We start from the raw sequence: 16540 nt of genomic DNA, 5'->3' as shown, positions 1-16540 counted from the left end.
TATCACGGTTTCACTTTGCAGAAAGAGTAAATCGATTCTGACGTTTTGTTCATTCTTCTTTCAAAGCTTAAATGTTTTAAATTCTATTTTAAAGGAACTTTTTAATTGAAAAACCTTTCAGTTTTTTCCTTTGGTCAAATAACATGTTTTTTTTTTTTGACAAAATGTAATTGGGGTCTTCTCTTAGGTGCGAAATCAATAGAGAAAGAGAGAGAGAGATAGAGACGGAGGGAGAGAGAGGAGAGAAAACGTTCCGTTCAAGCGGGTAACGTTGTTCTCGAGTTACTCTCGTCCCTAGTCTCTGTACGGGGAGAAAGGATAAAACAGTTTTAGTTTTATTCTCGTCCCCAGGCAATGTACGGTGAGAGATTGAAAACGTAGTTTTGAATGAACTAGTGTTTCTTCTCTTCCCCAACCACTGATTTTTTTTTTTATCTTAAAAGATGTTTACTGTTTTTTTTTGCTGGTATTAATGTGCTTGCATTATATGACTGATTTCGCATTTACTACCTTTTGATGAGGGTAGAATTGCGTGCTTCAGGTAGAAATCAGTAAAAGTTTCGATTTCAGTGAAATAAGTGCAAAACAGAAAATCGTAGTGATAAAGTGATATTGCGCAAAGTGTTACAGTGCTGCGTCCGAGGGTTCGTCTGTTCGTGCCTGTCGTTCACCTAGTCCGGGACCTCTTGCAAGCTCCCAAGCCCAGGGGAGAAGTAATGTCGTACGACTTATGGGTTCGAGAGGCCTTGATCAGCGAACAGACGTTTCCCTCTATGGTATCGGGTGTATCTTACCAAGATCTCCCCTACCATAAGGCGAGAGAGACAATTTTCTCCTCGTCATCCGAAGGCTTTTCGCATAAGAAACCTGAAACAAGGTTTCGAGGCCCTTAAGCGAAAGTCAGTCCTTTCAGGACAGGTCCAGCGTCCTGGTTGCAGCCATTAGGACAGCTCTGACCCTATGCAGTCATCGGAAAACTGCTCGCCGCCTAACAAAAGCGTAACACAGACTCCGAGAGTCTTTTTTGTTGGCAAAGTGTTGCGGTCACAGACGTTACCCTCGTCTCTTACCGCAACCATTTCCGTTGATCCTAAATGGGTTGTACGGCAAGACATGCAGAATAAGCTTGCCTCCCTTATGGAAGACTATTCTGCCGATTAGTCCGTTGAGCCTAGCCGTTTATCTCATCGAGATCCTGGCTTTCAGCCAACCTAACGTTCCTTTGTGCGTCCTGTTGACGTTGGCAAGTCACGTCAGTCAAGTTGTTTAGAACCACACTCGATGCGGTCTCGTGTGGATTTTCAGCCACATTTGGACGTTAGGCCACTTGCTGATGCTCCTGTTGACGTTCAGGACGTTCGCTAACAATCGGAGTTGACTTGTTTTGACGCTGTGCGTCAACCTCCGCATTCTAGAGTTGTTTTGACTGCTCAGTCTAGGCAGTCAAAGCAGTCTCGAGTGGACGCTGTGCGTCCTCACGCACCTGTTGTTGTTGACAGTTCACAGACTGTCAAGCAGTTACATGACGTTGCGTCCTGGTCTCTCGCACCTGTTGTTGTTGACAGTTCACAGACTGTCAAGCAGTTACATGACCTTGCGTCCTGGTCCGCTACTAATGCACCAGTGCGTGTGGACTCTGCTTGTAAAGCATTGCCACCACGGTAGGTCTCTCCCTTGCTTGAGACTCAGCTATTATCGGACAAGGTTCCTTTAGATGAGGAAGTTGCTGTTCCCCCTCCTACTGATATTCCCTTGAGGACTCTGTCAGACGGAGAGGAGCCTAAAGCTGCTTAGCCCTCTATGGACTTTAATTAAATCATGCTGATTTTTAAGGATCTTTGTCCGGATCTTTTTGTAACTGCTGCTCCTCGTTCGCCTAAACGTCAGAGCTTACACTAGGCCTAGCTACTTCGAAGCCGTTGTTTTAAAAGCTAGTGCTCTCTCGCTCTCCTAGAGAGCTTTACGTTTGCTAGGCGACTGGTTTATCACCAGGAGGAGTTTGGGGGATTCAGCCTTTGCTTTCCCTTCTTTTAAATTGGCTTATAGAGCGAGAGTCTGATATGACACGAGAGAAGTTCTCGGCTTGGGAGTTCCTGCCTCTGCCCAGATAGACTTCTCAAATCTCGTAGACTCTCCCTGGCGCCTGGCCAGGAGACGCTCCAAGATTTTACAGGTCAACTTCACAGCTGTTTTCGAGCCTTTGAAGTTTTGCTGTACAATTATGTCATGCATAAACAAGGCTTTCAGGGATGGCTCCAATGATCTGACAGCCACGTTCTCTGCAGGGACAAGTCCTTCAGGGATGGCTCCATGATTTGGCAGCCATGTTCACTGCAGGAGTACGTAAGAGGCAAGTGCGCTCAATGTGTTCATTGTCAAGACAAACTTCACGATGAAGTCTACCAGGCTGTCTTGACAGCATTTATGGAAGGCGACTGGATGGTCTCTCTCGACCTTCAGGAGGCATACTTCCACATTCCTATACACCCGGATTCCCAACCGTTTCTGAGGTTTGTTCACAGGAATGTGGGGTACCAGTTTCGAGCTATCGGATATCAGAGCCTCCCTGTACTTGGACGACTGGCTTCTCAGAGCCTCTTCCAGTCATCGCTGTCTGAAGGATCTCAATTGGACTCTAGATCTGGCCAAGGAATTGGGACTCCTAGTCAATTTGGAAAAGTCACAGCTGGTCCCATCCCAAACTATTCTGTATTTAGGGATGGGGATTCACAGTCAAGTTTTTCGGGCTTTTCCGTCGGCCCCCAGAATAGATCAAGCCCTGCTCTCCATCCAGAAGATGCTGAAGAAAGAACGCTGCTCAGTCAGGCTGTGGATGAGTCTGGTAGGGACGCTATCATCCCTGGAGCAATTTGTCTCGCTAGGAAGGCTACACCTCCGTCCTCTTCAATTCCATCTGGCTTTTCACTGGAAAAAGGACAAGACGCTAGAGGCGGTCTCGATCCCGATTTCCGAAAAGATAAAGTCTTGTCTGACTTGGTGGAAGGACAATATCAGCCTACGAGAGGGTCTTCCCCTGGCAGTTCAGATACCCAACCACGTTCTCTTCTCGGACGCATCGGACTTGGGCTGGGGCGCGACGCTGGACGGTCGGGAATGCTCAGGTCTGTGGAACTCGAGTCAGAGGAGCATGCTTATCAACAGCAAGGAGCTTTTGGCGGTTCATCTGGCCTTGATAAGCTTCGAGAATCTCCTTCGAGGCAAGGTGGTGGAGGTAAACTCGGACAACACCACGGCCTTGGCGTACATTTACAAACAGGGAGGTACCCACTCACTGACTTTGTACAAGGTCGCAAGGGACCTGCTCATCTTGTCAAAAGATCGAGGCATCTCCCTAGTAACGAGGTTCATCCAGGGCGACTTGAACGTCCTAGCAGATTTTCTCAGTCGGAAAGGTCAAGTAATTCCAATCGAATGGACCCTCCACAAGGATGTGTGCAAGAGACTTTGGTCGACTTGGGGTCAACCCACCATAGATCTCTTTGCAACCTCGCTGACCAAGAGGCTTCCAATCTATTGCTCTCCAGTCCCGGACCCAGCAGCAATACATATAGATGCCTTCCTCCTAGATTGGTCACATCTGGATCTTTACGCATTCCCACCATTCAAGATTGTCAACAAGGTACTGCAGAAGTTCGCCTCTCACGAAGGGACAAGGTTGACGTTAGTTGCTCCCCTCTGGCCCGCGAGAGAATGGTTCACCGAGGTACTTCGATGGTTAGTAGACGTTCCCAGAAGTCTTCCTCTAAGAGTAGACCTTCTACGTCAGCCACACGTAAAGAAGGTACACCAAAGCCTCCACGCTCTTCGTCTGACTGCCTTCAGACTATCGAAAGACTCTCGAGAGCTAGAGGCTTTTCGAAGGAGGCAGCCAGTGCGATTGCTAGAGCAAGGAGAGCTTCTACCATTAGAGTCTACCAATCGAAGTGGGAAGTCTTCCGAGACTGGTGCAAGTCAGTTTCTGTATCCTCGACCAGTACCTCTGTAGCCCAAATAGCTGATTTTCTCTTATACCTGAGAAAAGGACGATCCCTTTCAGCTCCCACTATCAAGGGCTACAGAAGCATGTTGGCATCGGTCTACCGGCATAGAGGCTTAGATCTTTCCAACAATAAAGCTCTGCAAGACCTCCTTAAGTCTTTCGAGACCACTAAGGAGCGTCGTTGGGCTACTCCTGGGTGGAATTTAGACGTGGTCCTAAGATTCCTCATGTCAGACAGGTTTGAGCCTTTACAGTCAGCCTCCCTGAAAGATCTCACTCTTAAGACTCTTTTCCTGGTATGCTTAGCCTCAGCTAAAAGAGTCAGTGAGATTCATGCCTTCAGCAAGAACATCGTATTTTCGTCAGAAAAGGCCACTTGTTCTCTGCAACTTGGTTTTCTAGCCAAAAATGAGCTACCTTCTCGTCCTTGGCCTAAATCTTTCGATATTCCCAGCTTATCGGAGATCGTAGGCAATGAACTAGAAAGAGTCTTATGCCCTGTTAGAGCTCTTAAGTTCTACTTAGCTCGTACTAAACCTTTACGAGGCCAATCTGAAGCGTTATGGTGTTCGGTTAAGAAACCATCCTTGCCTATGTCAAAGAATGCTTTGTCATGTTTTATCAGATTGTTAATACGAGAAGCTCATTCACACTTGAGTGAGGAAGACCGATCTTTGCTTAAGGTTAAGACGCACGAGGTTAGAGCTGTAACAACTTCCGTGGCGTTTAAGCAAAATAGATCTCTGCAAAGTATCATGGACGCAACCTATTGGAGAAGCAAGTCAGTGTTCGCGTCATGTTACTTAAAAGGTGTCCAGTCTCTTTACGAGAACTGCTACACACTGGGATCATTCGTAGCAGCGAGTGCAGTAGTGGGTGAGGGCTCAACCACTACAATTCCCTAATTCCATATCCTTTTAATCTGTCTCTTGAAATGTTTTAATGTTTTTATGGGTTGTCCTGAAGGCTAAGAAGCCTTTCGCATCCTGGTTGATTTGGCGGGTGGTCAAAGTCATTTCTTGAGAGCGCCCAGATTAGGGGTTTGATGAGGTCCTGTTGTATGGGTTGCAGCCCTTGATACTTCAGCTCCTGGGGGTCTGTCAGCATCCTAAGAGGATCGCGGGGCTCCGTAAGGAAGACGTACTTACAAGGCAGAGTAAATAAGTCGACTTCCTTACCAGGTACCTATTTATTTTGGTTTTGTTATATTGATAACTGTCAAAATGAAATAAAAAACTCTTAGCTTATACAATGTAAACATATTTAACTGGTCTCTACCCACCACCCTGGGTGTGAATCAGCTATTATATATTCACCGGCTAAGTTAAATATTTAAAAATGATATTTTAATTATAAAATAAATTTTTGAATATACTTACCCGGTGAATATATAAATTAAACGACCCTCCCTTCCTCCCCAATAGAGACGCAGTGGGATGAGAAGAAATTGAGTCTTTGTTTACATCGAGAGAGCGGTATCTGGCCGACAGTTGGCGCTGGTGGGCACACCCGCAACCTGTATAGCGATCGCTGGCGAGTTTTTACTGTTTTTTGTCTGTCGAGCAACAGAGTTGCAGCTATTATATATTCACCGGGTAAGTATATTCAAAAATTTATTTTATAATTAAAATATAATTTTTCATATTTTTTGATAATTTTTTGAGAAAATTCAGGCATTTTCCAAGAGAATGAGACCAATCTGACCTCTCTATGACAAAAATTAAGGCTGTTAGAGCAATTTAAAAAATATATACTGCAAAATTTGCTGGGAAAAAAATAACCCCTTGGGGGTTAAGGGTTGGAAATTTCCAAATACCCTGGGGGTAAAAGGGTTAATTAGTAATTTAATTAATGCAGCTTGTCTTGGTCCATATGCTTTTGATACTGTATCATGTGTACAGCAGTGAGCATTAAGAACAAGATTGGTAATGTTTCTCTGCTATTTTGAAACTAAGAAAGATATGCCGACTAGGGTGGTGGAACAATAAATTGTAAATAATTTTGACTTGATGCTAACCATGACAAACTTTTGTGTTACAAGTTTCAAGATTTAAGATTAACCAATGGGTACCTAAGTAAACAGGTTATTGGTGCAATATATGTTAAGGAATGTCTTATACAGTATACACAAAATAAACTCAGCTTCTATTTATTGGATGATTTCTATATTTAAGATGCAGCACTGTACTATGAAATTGTTTATCCTTATCATTTAGTATTCAGAATTGATAGAGCATGTGAAGGAAAATGTATGCATGACTTTCAAGTAATCAAATTTTAACTAAAGATATACTTTCCCATTACCCCCTTAACCCAAACCTTTTACTTGTTATATGTGTTTGTTTTTATTTTACTTTTAGCATGAGAGCAAGATATGATAATGCTTTTGAATATGTTTGCAGTGATTCAGCTTAGTGGTGTACAGTTTAGTGATGTGCATATCCCCTTCCAAGCCATAGAGCTAAACCTTAACTGTGTTTTTGTTTTCATTTATAATGCTCTCAAGGAAATGACCAAGAGAGTGATACAGGTAAGGCATTTTAGTAGTTTTGAGTATCTTACTGTTCATGATTAGCTTCATCCCCTAGATCTATCATTCAGAAGAGTAGTTCAAAGTAAATTGTAGTCTCAATGGATTACAGTATATTTTCTATTCGTACAGTAATGAAGTTGATTGCTGGAAGAAAAAAATACTTTTGTAATACAGTATAGTATTTACAATTTCATGGTAATATGGCTTTTATCAAGTGTTGAGTAAACAATGCACATACCTTTTCAAAGTTGTATCCGAGTCAGTCCCAGTTTATGGCATGCATTTGTTTTCTTGGTAGTCCAAATTGAGAAAAAGCAAGACACAAAGTAATTAGTTACCGCAATAAGAATAAAGGAATTCTAAATTATTTGTTTACTGATATAAATGAATACCTTAAAAATCTATCTTTTTAAAGTATTTATGATTGCTGATTCTGCCAAATATATATACATTACAAATATCTTAAAGATATTCCTTCAGTCAAGTCATTTAACTTTTTACTACTAAAATGTGGAATTTTTCTTGCTATATGACTAGTGCTTCCTCAAATTTACTCCAAAGATACTGATATAAACACTCAAGAAATCATGCAGACTTTAGTTACTGTATATTACTCATGATTTAGAGGGCTTAATAGAAGTGTGTTCAACATAGGTGAAAAAACAAAGGATATATTTTTTATTCCTCAGATACAATACTCTCAAGAAACATTCAAGGGAATTTGTAAATATTCTTTATATCAATTTAAATATTGTAACTATGATTTGAATTGGGATAGCATTTTAATGTTATTTGTTTTAATTGTATTAATTTTATGACTTCATCATCTTCAGGATACAGTAATTGACAAAGGTAGAATTAATTTGTTGTACTGTATAATACAGTGGAAGATATAATAATTCAAATTTATTGACTACGTACTTGAGTATAATAATTCAAATATATTGACTACTCGGTCGACTGGCAATGAAAAGGTATGCTGTATTCTGGGCGATATGAGTAAAATTATTCCTTTAGGGCTGTACTTTTCTTTGAAACTGTATCACACATTTTAAAGATTCATCATCGTGATAGGTGCACTTGAGTATATTTTGTATATTTTTCCTATTAGTTTCCAAAGAAATATATATATAGCTTTTAAAGATAGCTTTAGTAAAAAAACCTTTAGTGTTGAATGTATAATAACCATCCCTTCTTTAGCATTTCCAAATAATTGTACATAAATTAGTCAGACTAGCAATAATAGTCCATCTCTCCCTCCTGGGGTGTTGTTGCATACAGGTCCAGCGAGCTCCTAGTGGCGAATACAAGGAACTAATGGTACAGGTATTTTTAATGAATGATTCAATATTGGCCTCAGTTGCACATGCCTCTCTTGCACTTTTTCTTTATTGCACCTTTTTTCATCTTTTTACACATAAGAAATGAGTTGGGAGTCTGGGAGATTTAGAAAGCAAAACTAATTTCCAAAATTTAGCAAAACATAATAACGAAGGACTGTAATATTAAAAAACTGTTCAATGTGTATGGTATAAGAATGGAAGTTATTGTGGATAAGTAAATTTCTTACAGAAAAATGATATAATATAAAAAAAAACTGTTCAATGTGTATGGTATAAGAATGGAAGTTAATGTGGATAAGTAAATTTCTTATAGGAAAATGGTGGAAAATGCTCTCATGAGCATTGAATGTGAAGATTATGTTTTTGTCCATCGATATTGCATAAACTGATGTTTGTAATAATGCATGTATGATTGCTGATTTAAGCCCAAAGTCAGTACTGAACTGTGTAATTAGGGTGCATAAGGACATACCATATGAGGAATAGTAAGAAATTGCTGTCAGGTTTTATTTAGTGTGGAGCAAATTTGCATTACTCAATGGATTAAAATTTATCTTATGTTATTTTTAGTGACAGGTGTATCAAGTTCAATAACTTTTATTGTCATATATTAGAAAAATACATCTGTATACATGAGAAAAATTTAGTTTTCGTGTAGAACATAAATTTAGTAAAATTTAGTTTTCGTTTAGAACATAGCCCATTTTGTCTGTCCCACAAAATTCCAGACACAATCTTTTGTAGAAGAATAAAAGAAATTGAAAGCTGCTGATGGCTTAATGCATGATTTTAGGAGCTGCAAGAATGAGGGCTGGTTAATATACTTTAAATTTTGATAATCGACAATACTTGTACTGAAGGATTAAATGGTGGTAGAAGTGATCCTTTAGAGCCAATTGTTTGTTACTGGAAGGGTATTTTTCAAAAGCGGTGATAATATAGGATAAACACTGCACTAAGGTTCATAAAACTTTATCCATGTATAATAAAAAATACAAATAGGTATGTAAATGAAGGTTTTCTTGTAGTAAGAAAAGCCAAAATATAGCCATTCCTTATGCATGAAAATCAAGTCGTCTTTCCTAATATATTTATTAGGTTTATGCTAGAATATGCACTGTCAGCATTACCATTCTTCACCTTAGTGCAAATGCTGTGATGGCTGTGAAAAAGTCACAACCAACCATCACTCCTTTTAAGTTAAATGCCCAATCGTATTTAATGTACCACTTGAACACTTACATCATCAAACTTCTTACTCGATGACTTTCATGTGACTTAAAGAATGTATTAGTTCTTTCCTATCCTCACCTGTTTCAAGATTGGATTTCACACCATATTCTATTAAGTTTGTTCTTACAGTTGTTAATATCACTCACTGATTGTTTCTTTACTTCATACTCGTCACACACTCTGGTAAATCAAATACCAGATTTACTTTCTTGACACTGTATTTTTTATTTCTTTGTTGCACTAAGATTCACACGGTTTCTTGCACCACTTCTGGTCTCTTGAGGTCCTAATGATTTAATTACATCGAAAAATTCCAGATAAATCCCATAGGCGAGTAGTGTCGTCAGCAACTCATGCAGTGTACTGTACTGCAATATCCCTTTGTTCCCTAGCTGCACCCAATTTTAGTTCTCTACTTTTCCCATGTTCTCAGTTCCTTTCTGCCATCTTGCTGCCCAACTTCTTTTAACTTTAATTCATGATGCAACTGTGAGGTTTTCCTGTTAGTTGCACATCTGTACTGAATGGCAATCTTGGCCCCATCACTGGGTCCTATGACTCAAATTCATAAATCCAATCCAATTTCTAATAAGCATGAAAGTTATTTATAGCTGCCTGCAATTAAAACAGAGTTAATGTCCAGATTAGAACTTCTAAAAAGTACGGTATTATCTGGATAAAAGAGGATTCTTATTACCAGATGTATCAATCTGGAATCTGGCGCCACAATCCTTCCAAAAACCCGAAGAGCCATAATCAGAAGCTTACTTTGAAGGATTTAAGTCTCTTGTATGTTTGGCATCAATGATAATAGGATCAATTAATTCACAAACTTTATATTCATTACATACAAACACAATATCAGAAAAAGTTAGACCAGGTCATGTAATCGAATAGATTTGGCGAGTATAAACACCCATAGCGAACACGGAAGAAAAAGGATGTCAATTGACAAAAGATTAGGAGTTTCCATTCCTAAGGAATAATAGTAAAGTATTGTATAAAATCACTTAGTTATTCCTTAAGAGAAGCATATTGTGATTCAAGCTCTGCAATTTCAGCTTTTACACCCATATTCCCAGTTGGTACCAGCCAAACCTTTCGTCAAACCTCCACAGTTCCAGAAGAAGACGGCAGCAATAGTCTGGTCTGAATTGTTCTGTGAAAGAATAATTAATAATTTTTTACTTTGTATTAAACACACACATTCTCTAAGCCACCAATTATTGTAGATATACAATCTCATTATATTATTATTATTATTATTACCAGCCATGCTACAACCATAGTTGGAAAAGTAAGATGCTATAAGCCCAAGGGCTCCAACAGGGAAAAATAGCCATGTGAGGAAAGGAAATGAATAAACGATATTAGAAAAAAATGACAATGAAATATTTTAAAAACTGTATCAACATCAAAACAGATATGTCTTATATAAACTATAAAAAGACTCATGTCAGCCTGTTCAACATAAAAAAATTTGCTGCAACTTTGAACTTTTGAAGTTCTACTGATTCAACTACCCAGACAATTGCAACGTATGAGCACTGTGAATCGCTGCTCATAGCCTACAGCGATTGTATTGCCTAACTCTACAGGCAGCTTTCAGTATTTAGTATTTAGCACAAAAATTTGTCGAAAAAGTAGAATACGTAAGTAGGAAGTTATACCAGACATAAAACAGATCATAATAAAGTCAACACAGCACAGGGAAAGAGACGAGGGTTAGTAGTGATCTACAGATAATCCGAATTAAATGAGTTAAGGAGAGCGAGAGGTTCTTGTGGACACCAATTTCAGTTTTCCCCAGTAGTATGAGTATAATACCATGCTAATTGGTCCATATGGGAGGAATATATTGCAGGTGTTTAGAAATAAAAAAATTAGGTTTTTTATTTTAAAATGGAGAAGCTCGTGCTATGTGACTCGTAGGTATGTACGTATTTAAATAATATGATAGATTTTTTTCTATCATCCTAGTGTGTATTGTTGCATTTAGTTAGCTTTAGTTGATTTGTTTAGTACCATAATGCTTGTTTTATCCAATAATTTTATTCATTTGTAATTACAGTAGTATCAAAGGAGTACAAACAAATATTTGAACTTGCATACGGATACCCATCATGCAGTAAAAGAAATCAGCAATTTTTATTACATTTTTAATTTTGTTTTTTTATTATAATGTATTAGTTTACTGTACAATATTTATGAAAACTATTTTCAAAGAGAAAATTATTACACCATGTCATTCATTTTTGTATAGATAATTTTTGAACTTAAATATTATTTCTGGGCTCAAACCTGTGCCGCCCAGTGAATAAGCTCCATTTAGCACTTATTCTTAGGTAATTTACTGCTAAATATACCAGAGAAAAAATGTAAAGGAGTGCTAGGTTAACTAGCTCGCTCACCTATTGGTGTCGGTATAAAATTGGGCGTATAATCCAGAGGTCCCGCACTATTTAGATTCATCCACGACAGAAACCCCAATAGAGGAGAGCCGTTCAACCTCACTCGGTACTACTAACACTGCATCCGCTCAGAACCCAACTCCTTTTAGCACGTCTTGTGTTGTAACCCGCTTTTTTGTTGTGCTCTCGTTTTTCCACTTATTTTCATTGGATTATGGCTTCTTCGTCGGTTTCCCAGGAGACACCGTCTAAGTTAAGTACCAAGCTTGGTTTTGCTGTGTTTTGAGCAACCTAGATCGTTTAATATTTGAATTATAGGAGTTTATTCTCTTCGTTCATATCGATCTTGCTTGATTCCACCTTCAGTTGGTACTCCTGTTTTGAGAGCTTTTAGTTTCACTCGCGGTGTTACTATATGTATTATTTTTATTATTTTTATTATTAAATTTTATTTGTTATTGCGGATATTCATTATTTAGCGTTTAGAACCCTCGTGGTTCACTTTTTGGGCCGATATCATTTACGTATCGTTATGGCTGCCGACCTTCGTTGCTAGGCGGCAATGTTATTTTTTAAGCCATCAGGTGTGTCTTTTGTGATTTAATTATTATGTTGCATGCCTTGCCCAAAAAATTTTTATGTGTTTATTTTATATTATCAACGCTATCACTATTATAATGAATATTGTGCTATTACTCCGTTTGATCTGTGTGGTTGGGGATCGTCAGTTGGTAGCCCTGCTGCTCCGTATCACGTGATCCTCCCCCATGCTCCCCCTCTCACTAGGTGGGCGGCTAGGCTTCTCTCCCCCCCTCCCTAGGGGACCGTTGCCTTCCCTCCTTTTAGAGGGGGTAGTTCAGTGTTTATGGACTTGGTCCTCCGGGTGTCCCGGCGGGTTCGTCTCTGTCTAGTCTGGTTGGCCACCGGTCAACAGAGTTGGATCCCGGTGCACCCTATTTTATATTCACTTATCACACTGGTTTATGTTATATGAAACCCTCTGGGTTCGGTTGGCGGTTCTTATCTACAGTTCCGTCCCCCTTTTAATTTATAACAGTTCCTATGATTATATATAATGATTATATGACAGATCACTATCCCGGAGTTCCTATACGAATTGGTTTTGGATACTTTTATTTCCCGGCCCGGGGCTTAGCCTCGCCCCGGGAAATCAGACACCATGTGTCTTAATTTCTTGTTGTTGCATCCTTTTTTATGCTCCCGGCTCGACCGGAATGGATGGCTATACTTTAGTCTTAAGCTAGACTTATGTTTAGGCCCGTGTCCTCCGGACCCGCCCCTACTTAAGAATATTACAGTTAAGCTCTAATCTTGTGTTAGGCTTATGTTAGGCCCGGGTCCTCCGGACCCGCCCCTACTTAAGAGAATTACAGTTTCTCATATACTATTCTTTTTATAGATGGTGCATTGTCAGACGACAGCCTGTGCAGCTGTTCTACATCAGCCCTGCGGCCATACCGTCTGTCGGTCTCACGCCCTCTGCGGAGTGCAGCTGGAGGATGTCGTGGTATGGCACCCGGATAACTGTGTGGTCTGTTTTGACCTCGTTACCACCCTTGGATCTGACTCGGTGAGTCCCGTTGGCTATGTTGCCTTCTTATTTATCTTACCTTTTTTGGCATACATACACTATTTAGTAAGATATCTATGGTCTTGAAGGACCACTGGGAGTCTTCCCCTTTTAATTCCCACTATTATTTCAGGCATCCCCGGAGCAAAAGTCTGCGGCTCGGGCCACACTGAAAGTGTGGGTTGGTGGTTTTGCCCGGAACGTGAAGTCCAAGCGGCCGTACGTCCTCTCCGAGGACTACTGTTCCTTGATTTACCCCAACGCCAAGTCTTCAGCCGCTGTGGCTAGGCATGTTGCAGCTCCCATCATTGCCCACATTGATGCCACCATAGCGGGGTTCATTGATCCAGAGCAGGATCCGTCGGACGCCCCCGGAGATCTAGAAGACAATGTTGCCTCCATGAACCTTGACGTGGAACCCATGTTATTGGATGATCCAGATACAGGTAGGGTGGTAAGTGAGGCAGGTGTTTCCGGCGCTGAGATTCCTATCCTCAGCCCCTCTCTTTCTTCTTCATCTGATCGCTCTTCCTTTCATGGTTTTTCTGGGGACCGTGATTCGTCCCAACGATCACACTCGGTTCCCCCCAAGAATAAGTCTAGAACCTAACCTAAAGCTCATAAGCCTCCTCATGGTTCTAAACAGAATACAAACCTGTCATCTAAGGCTTCTGGCTCCTCCTCTAAGTCTCGCGACCCGGGAGTTCATTCCGCCACTCCTGCTGCTAGCCCGGGCCTTTCCGAATCAGCCATGCTTCGCATCGTGTCGGAGATGCAGGCTAAGTTGGTATCAGAGATGCAGTCTAAGATGGACACGATGTTCTCTAACATCGGTCAGAGACTTGGGGCATTAGAGCAAGGTGCTCCGGAGCGAGTCCAAAGCTCTCTCATCCCGGATGCCTCTAAGCTCCCGCCGTTTGCCAAGAATAACCCTTGGCGTATGGCTCTTCATTCCCCGTTCTCAGACGGAATGTTAACTTTGGAGGGTCTTGGCACTCGTCCCCTAGAGGACTTTGAATTCTTTCCTCCTGGTCTGGCATTTCCATTTCATGGTTATGCCAGGCTTACCGAGGAAGCTTTGGTTCGGTTAGACAAGGTCCCCAAAGAGACAGTCATCTTCCCTAAAGAGCAAGCCCAATCTGTGTGGGCCAGATTCCTGAATGACATCGGCTGCACCAACACCATGTTGACGCCTTATAAGAGCTCCTTCACAATGTTCTTAATGGACAAAAACACCGTGACTCCATGTGTCAATAAGGTAGCAGAGCTTGCCTTCCAATATGCTCTGGAGGAGAAGCCCTTGCCTCCCATCCGAGAGGTGGATCCAATCTCCCTCCTTCTTCCTTCAGGCATTGAGTGTTGGGACAACGTCCATACCACCTTTACCTCTGGCAAGCTAGCAGCAGACTGTGCTTCAGTAATGTTTAGTGAGCGGCTTCCCCGTCTCCCGGAATCCCTCATTAAACAGGAGTATGACTCCCGCCTACGCGTACTCTGAACTTGGCCACTTCCACGGAGTCGATAGCCTTGACTTACGATACTGAGAGTATTTTTAAGTCTCTCAACAAGGCTACGTTACAGTCATTATACTATGACCTGTATGACTTCGCTACTGCTAAACGCAGGTGTCGCAAACATGTCCTGGCAGAGGCGACTATTAGGCATGAACCTAATAAGCTTATCCGGTCCTCCTGTTGGGGTCCAAATCTCTTCCCTGAGGTTCTTGTAGAGGAAGTCTTGGCGGAGGCCACTAGAGTCAACCAGAGCCTTAAAGCCCGTTGGGGTTTGACTCCTAAACGTAAATATGACCCTGCAAATTACCAAGCCCGGGGTAGGAAGAAGCTCCGTCCATATACCTCCACCCAGTTCAGGCAACAGCAGAGTGGTTCGTCCAATTTCCGGCTGCCTCTTCCCCCATCTCCTGTTGCCCCTGCACAGCCTTCCACCTCTCAGGCTCCTTCGGACGACTATGTCACCGTTCTGCTCCCTAAGAGCCAGCTTTCCGGTGCCTCCGCCACTTCTCCTGCCTTTAACCAGTCTTATGAGGCTCATAGCTCTTCCCAGAGTTATGGTAGAGGTAGAGGCTACCACCGTGGTTCTAACCAGAACAAAGGCAGGGGAAGAGCTTTTCGCAGGGGAAAGAACTTCCGAGGCGGACGTGGAGGCAACTCCTCAAACCAATACTGAGGTGCAGCAGGTAGGGGGGAGGCTCTATGCCTTCCGCAACAAATGGAGGTTCAGTCCCTGGGCTTTCAGTATCATCTCCAAGGGACTGGGGTGGAGTTGGATTCAAGGACCTCCTCCTCCGAACAAATTTCATCATTCCACTCCGGACCTGGTCGAATTTGTCCAGGATCTTTTACAAAAGAATGCCATACAAGAAACGAAACACCTGAAGTTTCAAGGTCGGCTGTTCAGTGTCCCGAAGAAGGATTCAGACAAGAGAAGAGTGATTCTAGACCTATCCCTTCTCAACTTGTCCATTCAATGCGACAAGTTTCGAATGCTTACCGTCTCGCAGGTGCGGACCTTACTTCCCCGTGGGGCCGTCACCACCTCTATCGATCTTACAGACGCCTATTATCACGTCCCGATAGCGAGACACTTCCGTCCGTATCTAGGCTTTCGCTTAGGGGACAAAAGTTACTCCTTCAAGGTGATGCCTTTCGGGCTCAACATCGCCCCAAGGATCTTCACAAAGTTAGCAGAAGTCGCTGTTCAGGAACTCAGAAATCAAGGGATTCAAGTAGTAGCCTATCTGGACGACTGGCTCATTTGGTCAGACACCTCCCAAAATTGCCTAAAAGCCACTCACAAAGTCATCCATTATCTTCAATCTCTAGGCTTCTAGATCAACTTCAAGAAGTCCCGTCTTCTTCCAAAATCGAAGTTCCAATGGCTCGGCCTGCAATGGGATCTTATATCTCATACTCTGTGTCTTCCCAAACCCAAGAGGTTAGAGATTGCAAGGAACACCAAACGCTTTCTCAAAGACAAAGTAAGTTCCAGACGACTCCAAGAGAGGATTCTGGGGTCCCTTCAGTTTGCCTCAGTGATGGATCTTCTTCTGAAGGCAAAATTGAAAGATATCAATCGTGTCTGGCGTTCGAGGGCGAACCGGAAGCTCCGGGACAGGAAAGTCCGCCTTCCTCCCATTTTACGGGAAAGACTTCTTCCTTGGACAAGAGCAAACAGTCTGTCATAGTCAGTTCCCCTTCGATTTCCGCCTCCGAAGTTAATCATTCACATGGACGCATCCTTATCAGGTTGGGGCGGCTATTCTCAGCTCAGGAAAGTTCAAGGTCTTTGGTCCCCCTTGTTCCGCCAATTTCACATCAATGTGCTGGAGGCCATGGCAGTTCTTCTAACCCTGAAACGTCTCGCTCTTCCCAAGAGACAACACCTTCGTCTGGTCCTCGACAGCGAAGT

General features: G+C 41.8%; 1 protein-coding gene across 1 annotated transcript in view; it reads left to right on the top strand.

The window, feature by feature from the left end:
- Positions 1-16540, top strand: part of LOC137650469 (serine-rich adhesin for platelets-like) — a 140438-nt gene that overhangs the window by 34624 nt on the left and 89274 nt on the right. Inside the window, exons 3-4 of the mRNA XM_068383694.1 lie at positions 6507-6530; positions 7815-7859. Of these exons, the coding sequence (XP_068239795.1) occupies positions 6507-6530; positions 7815-7859 (69 nt within the window). The remainder of the gene's footprint in view (positions 1-6506; positions 6531-7814; positions 7860-16540) is intronic.

This window comes from Palaemon carinicauda, chromosome 12, assembly GCF_036898095.1.
Source record: "Palaemon carinicauda isolate YSFRI2023 chromosome 12, ASM3689809v2, whole genome shotgun sequence".
NCBI classification, from domain to species: domain Eukaryota; kingdom Metazoa; phylum Arthropoda; class Malacostraca; order Decapoda; family Palaemonidae; genus Palaemon; species Palaemon carinicauda.
Note: the sequence above shows the minus strand (reverse complement) of the source record. Positions and strands in the feature narration are given on the sequence as shown.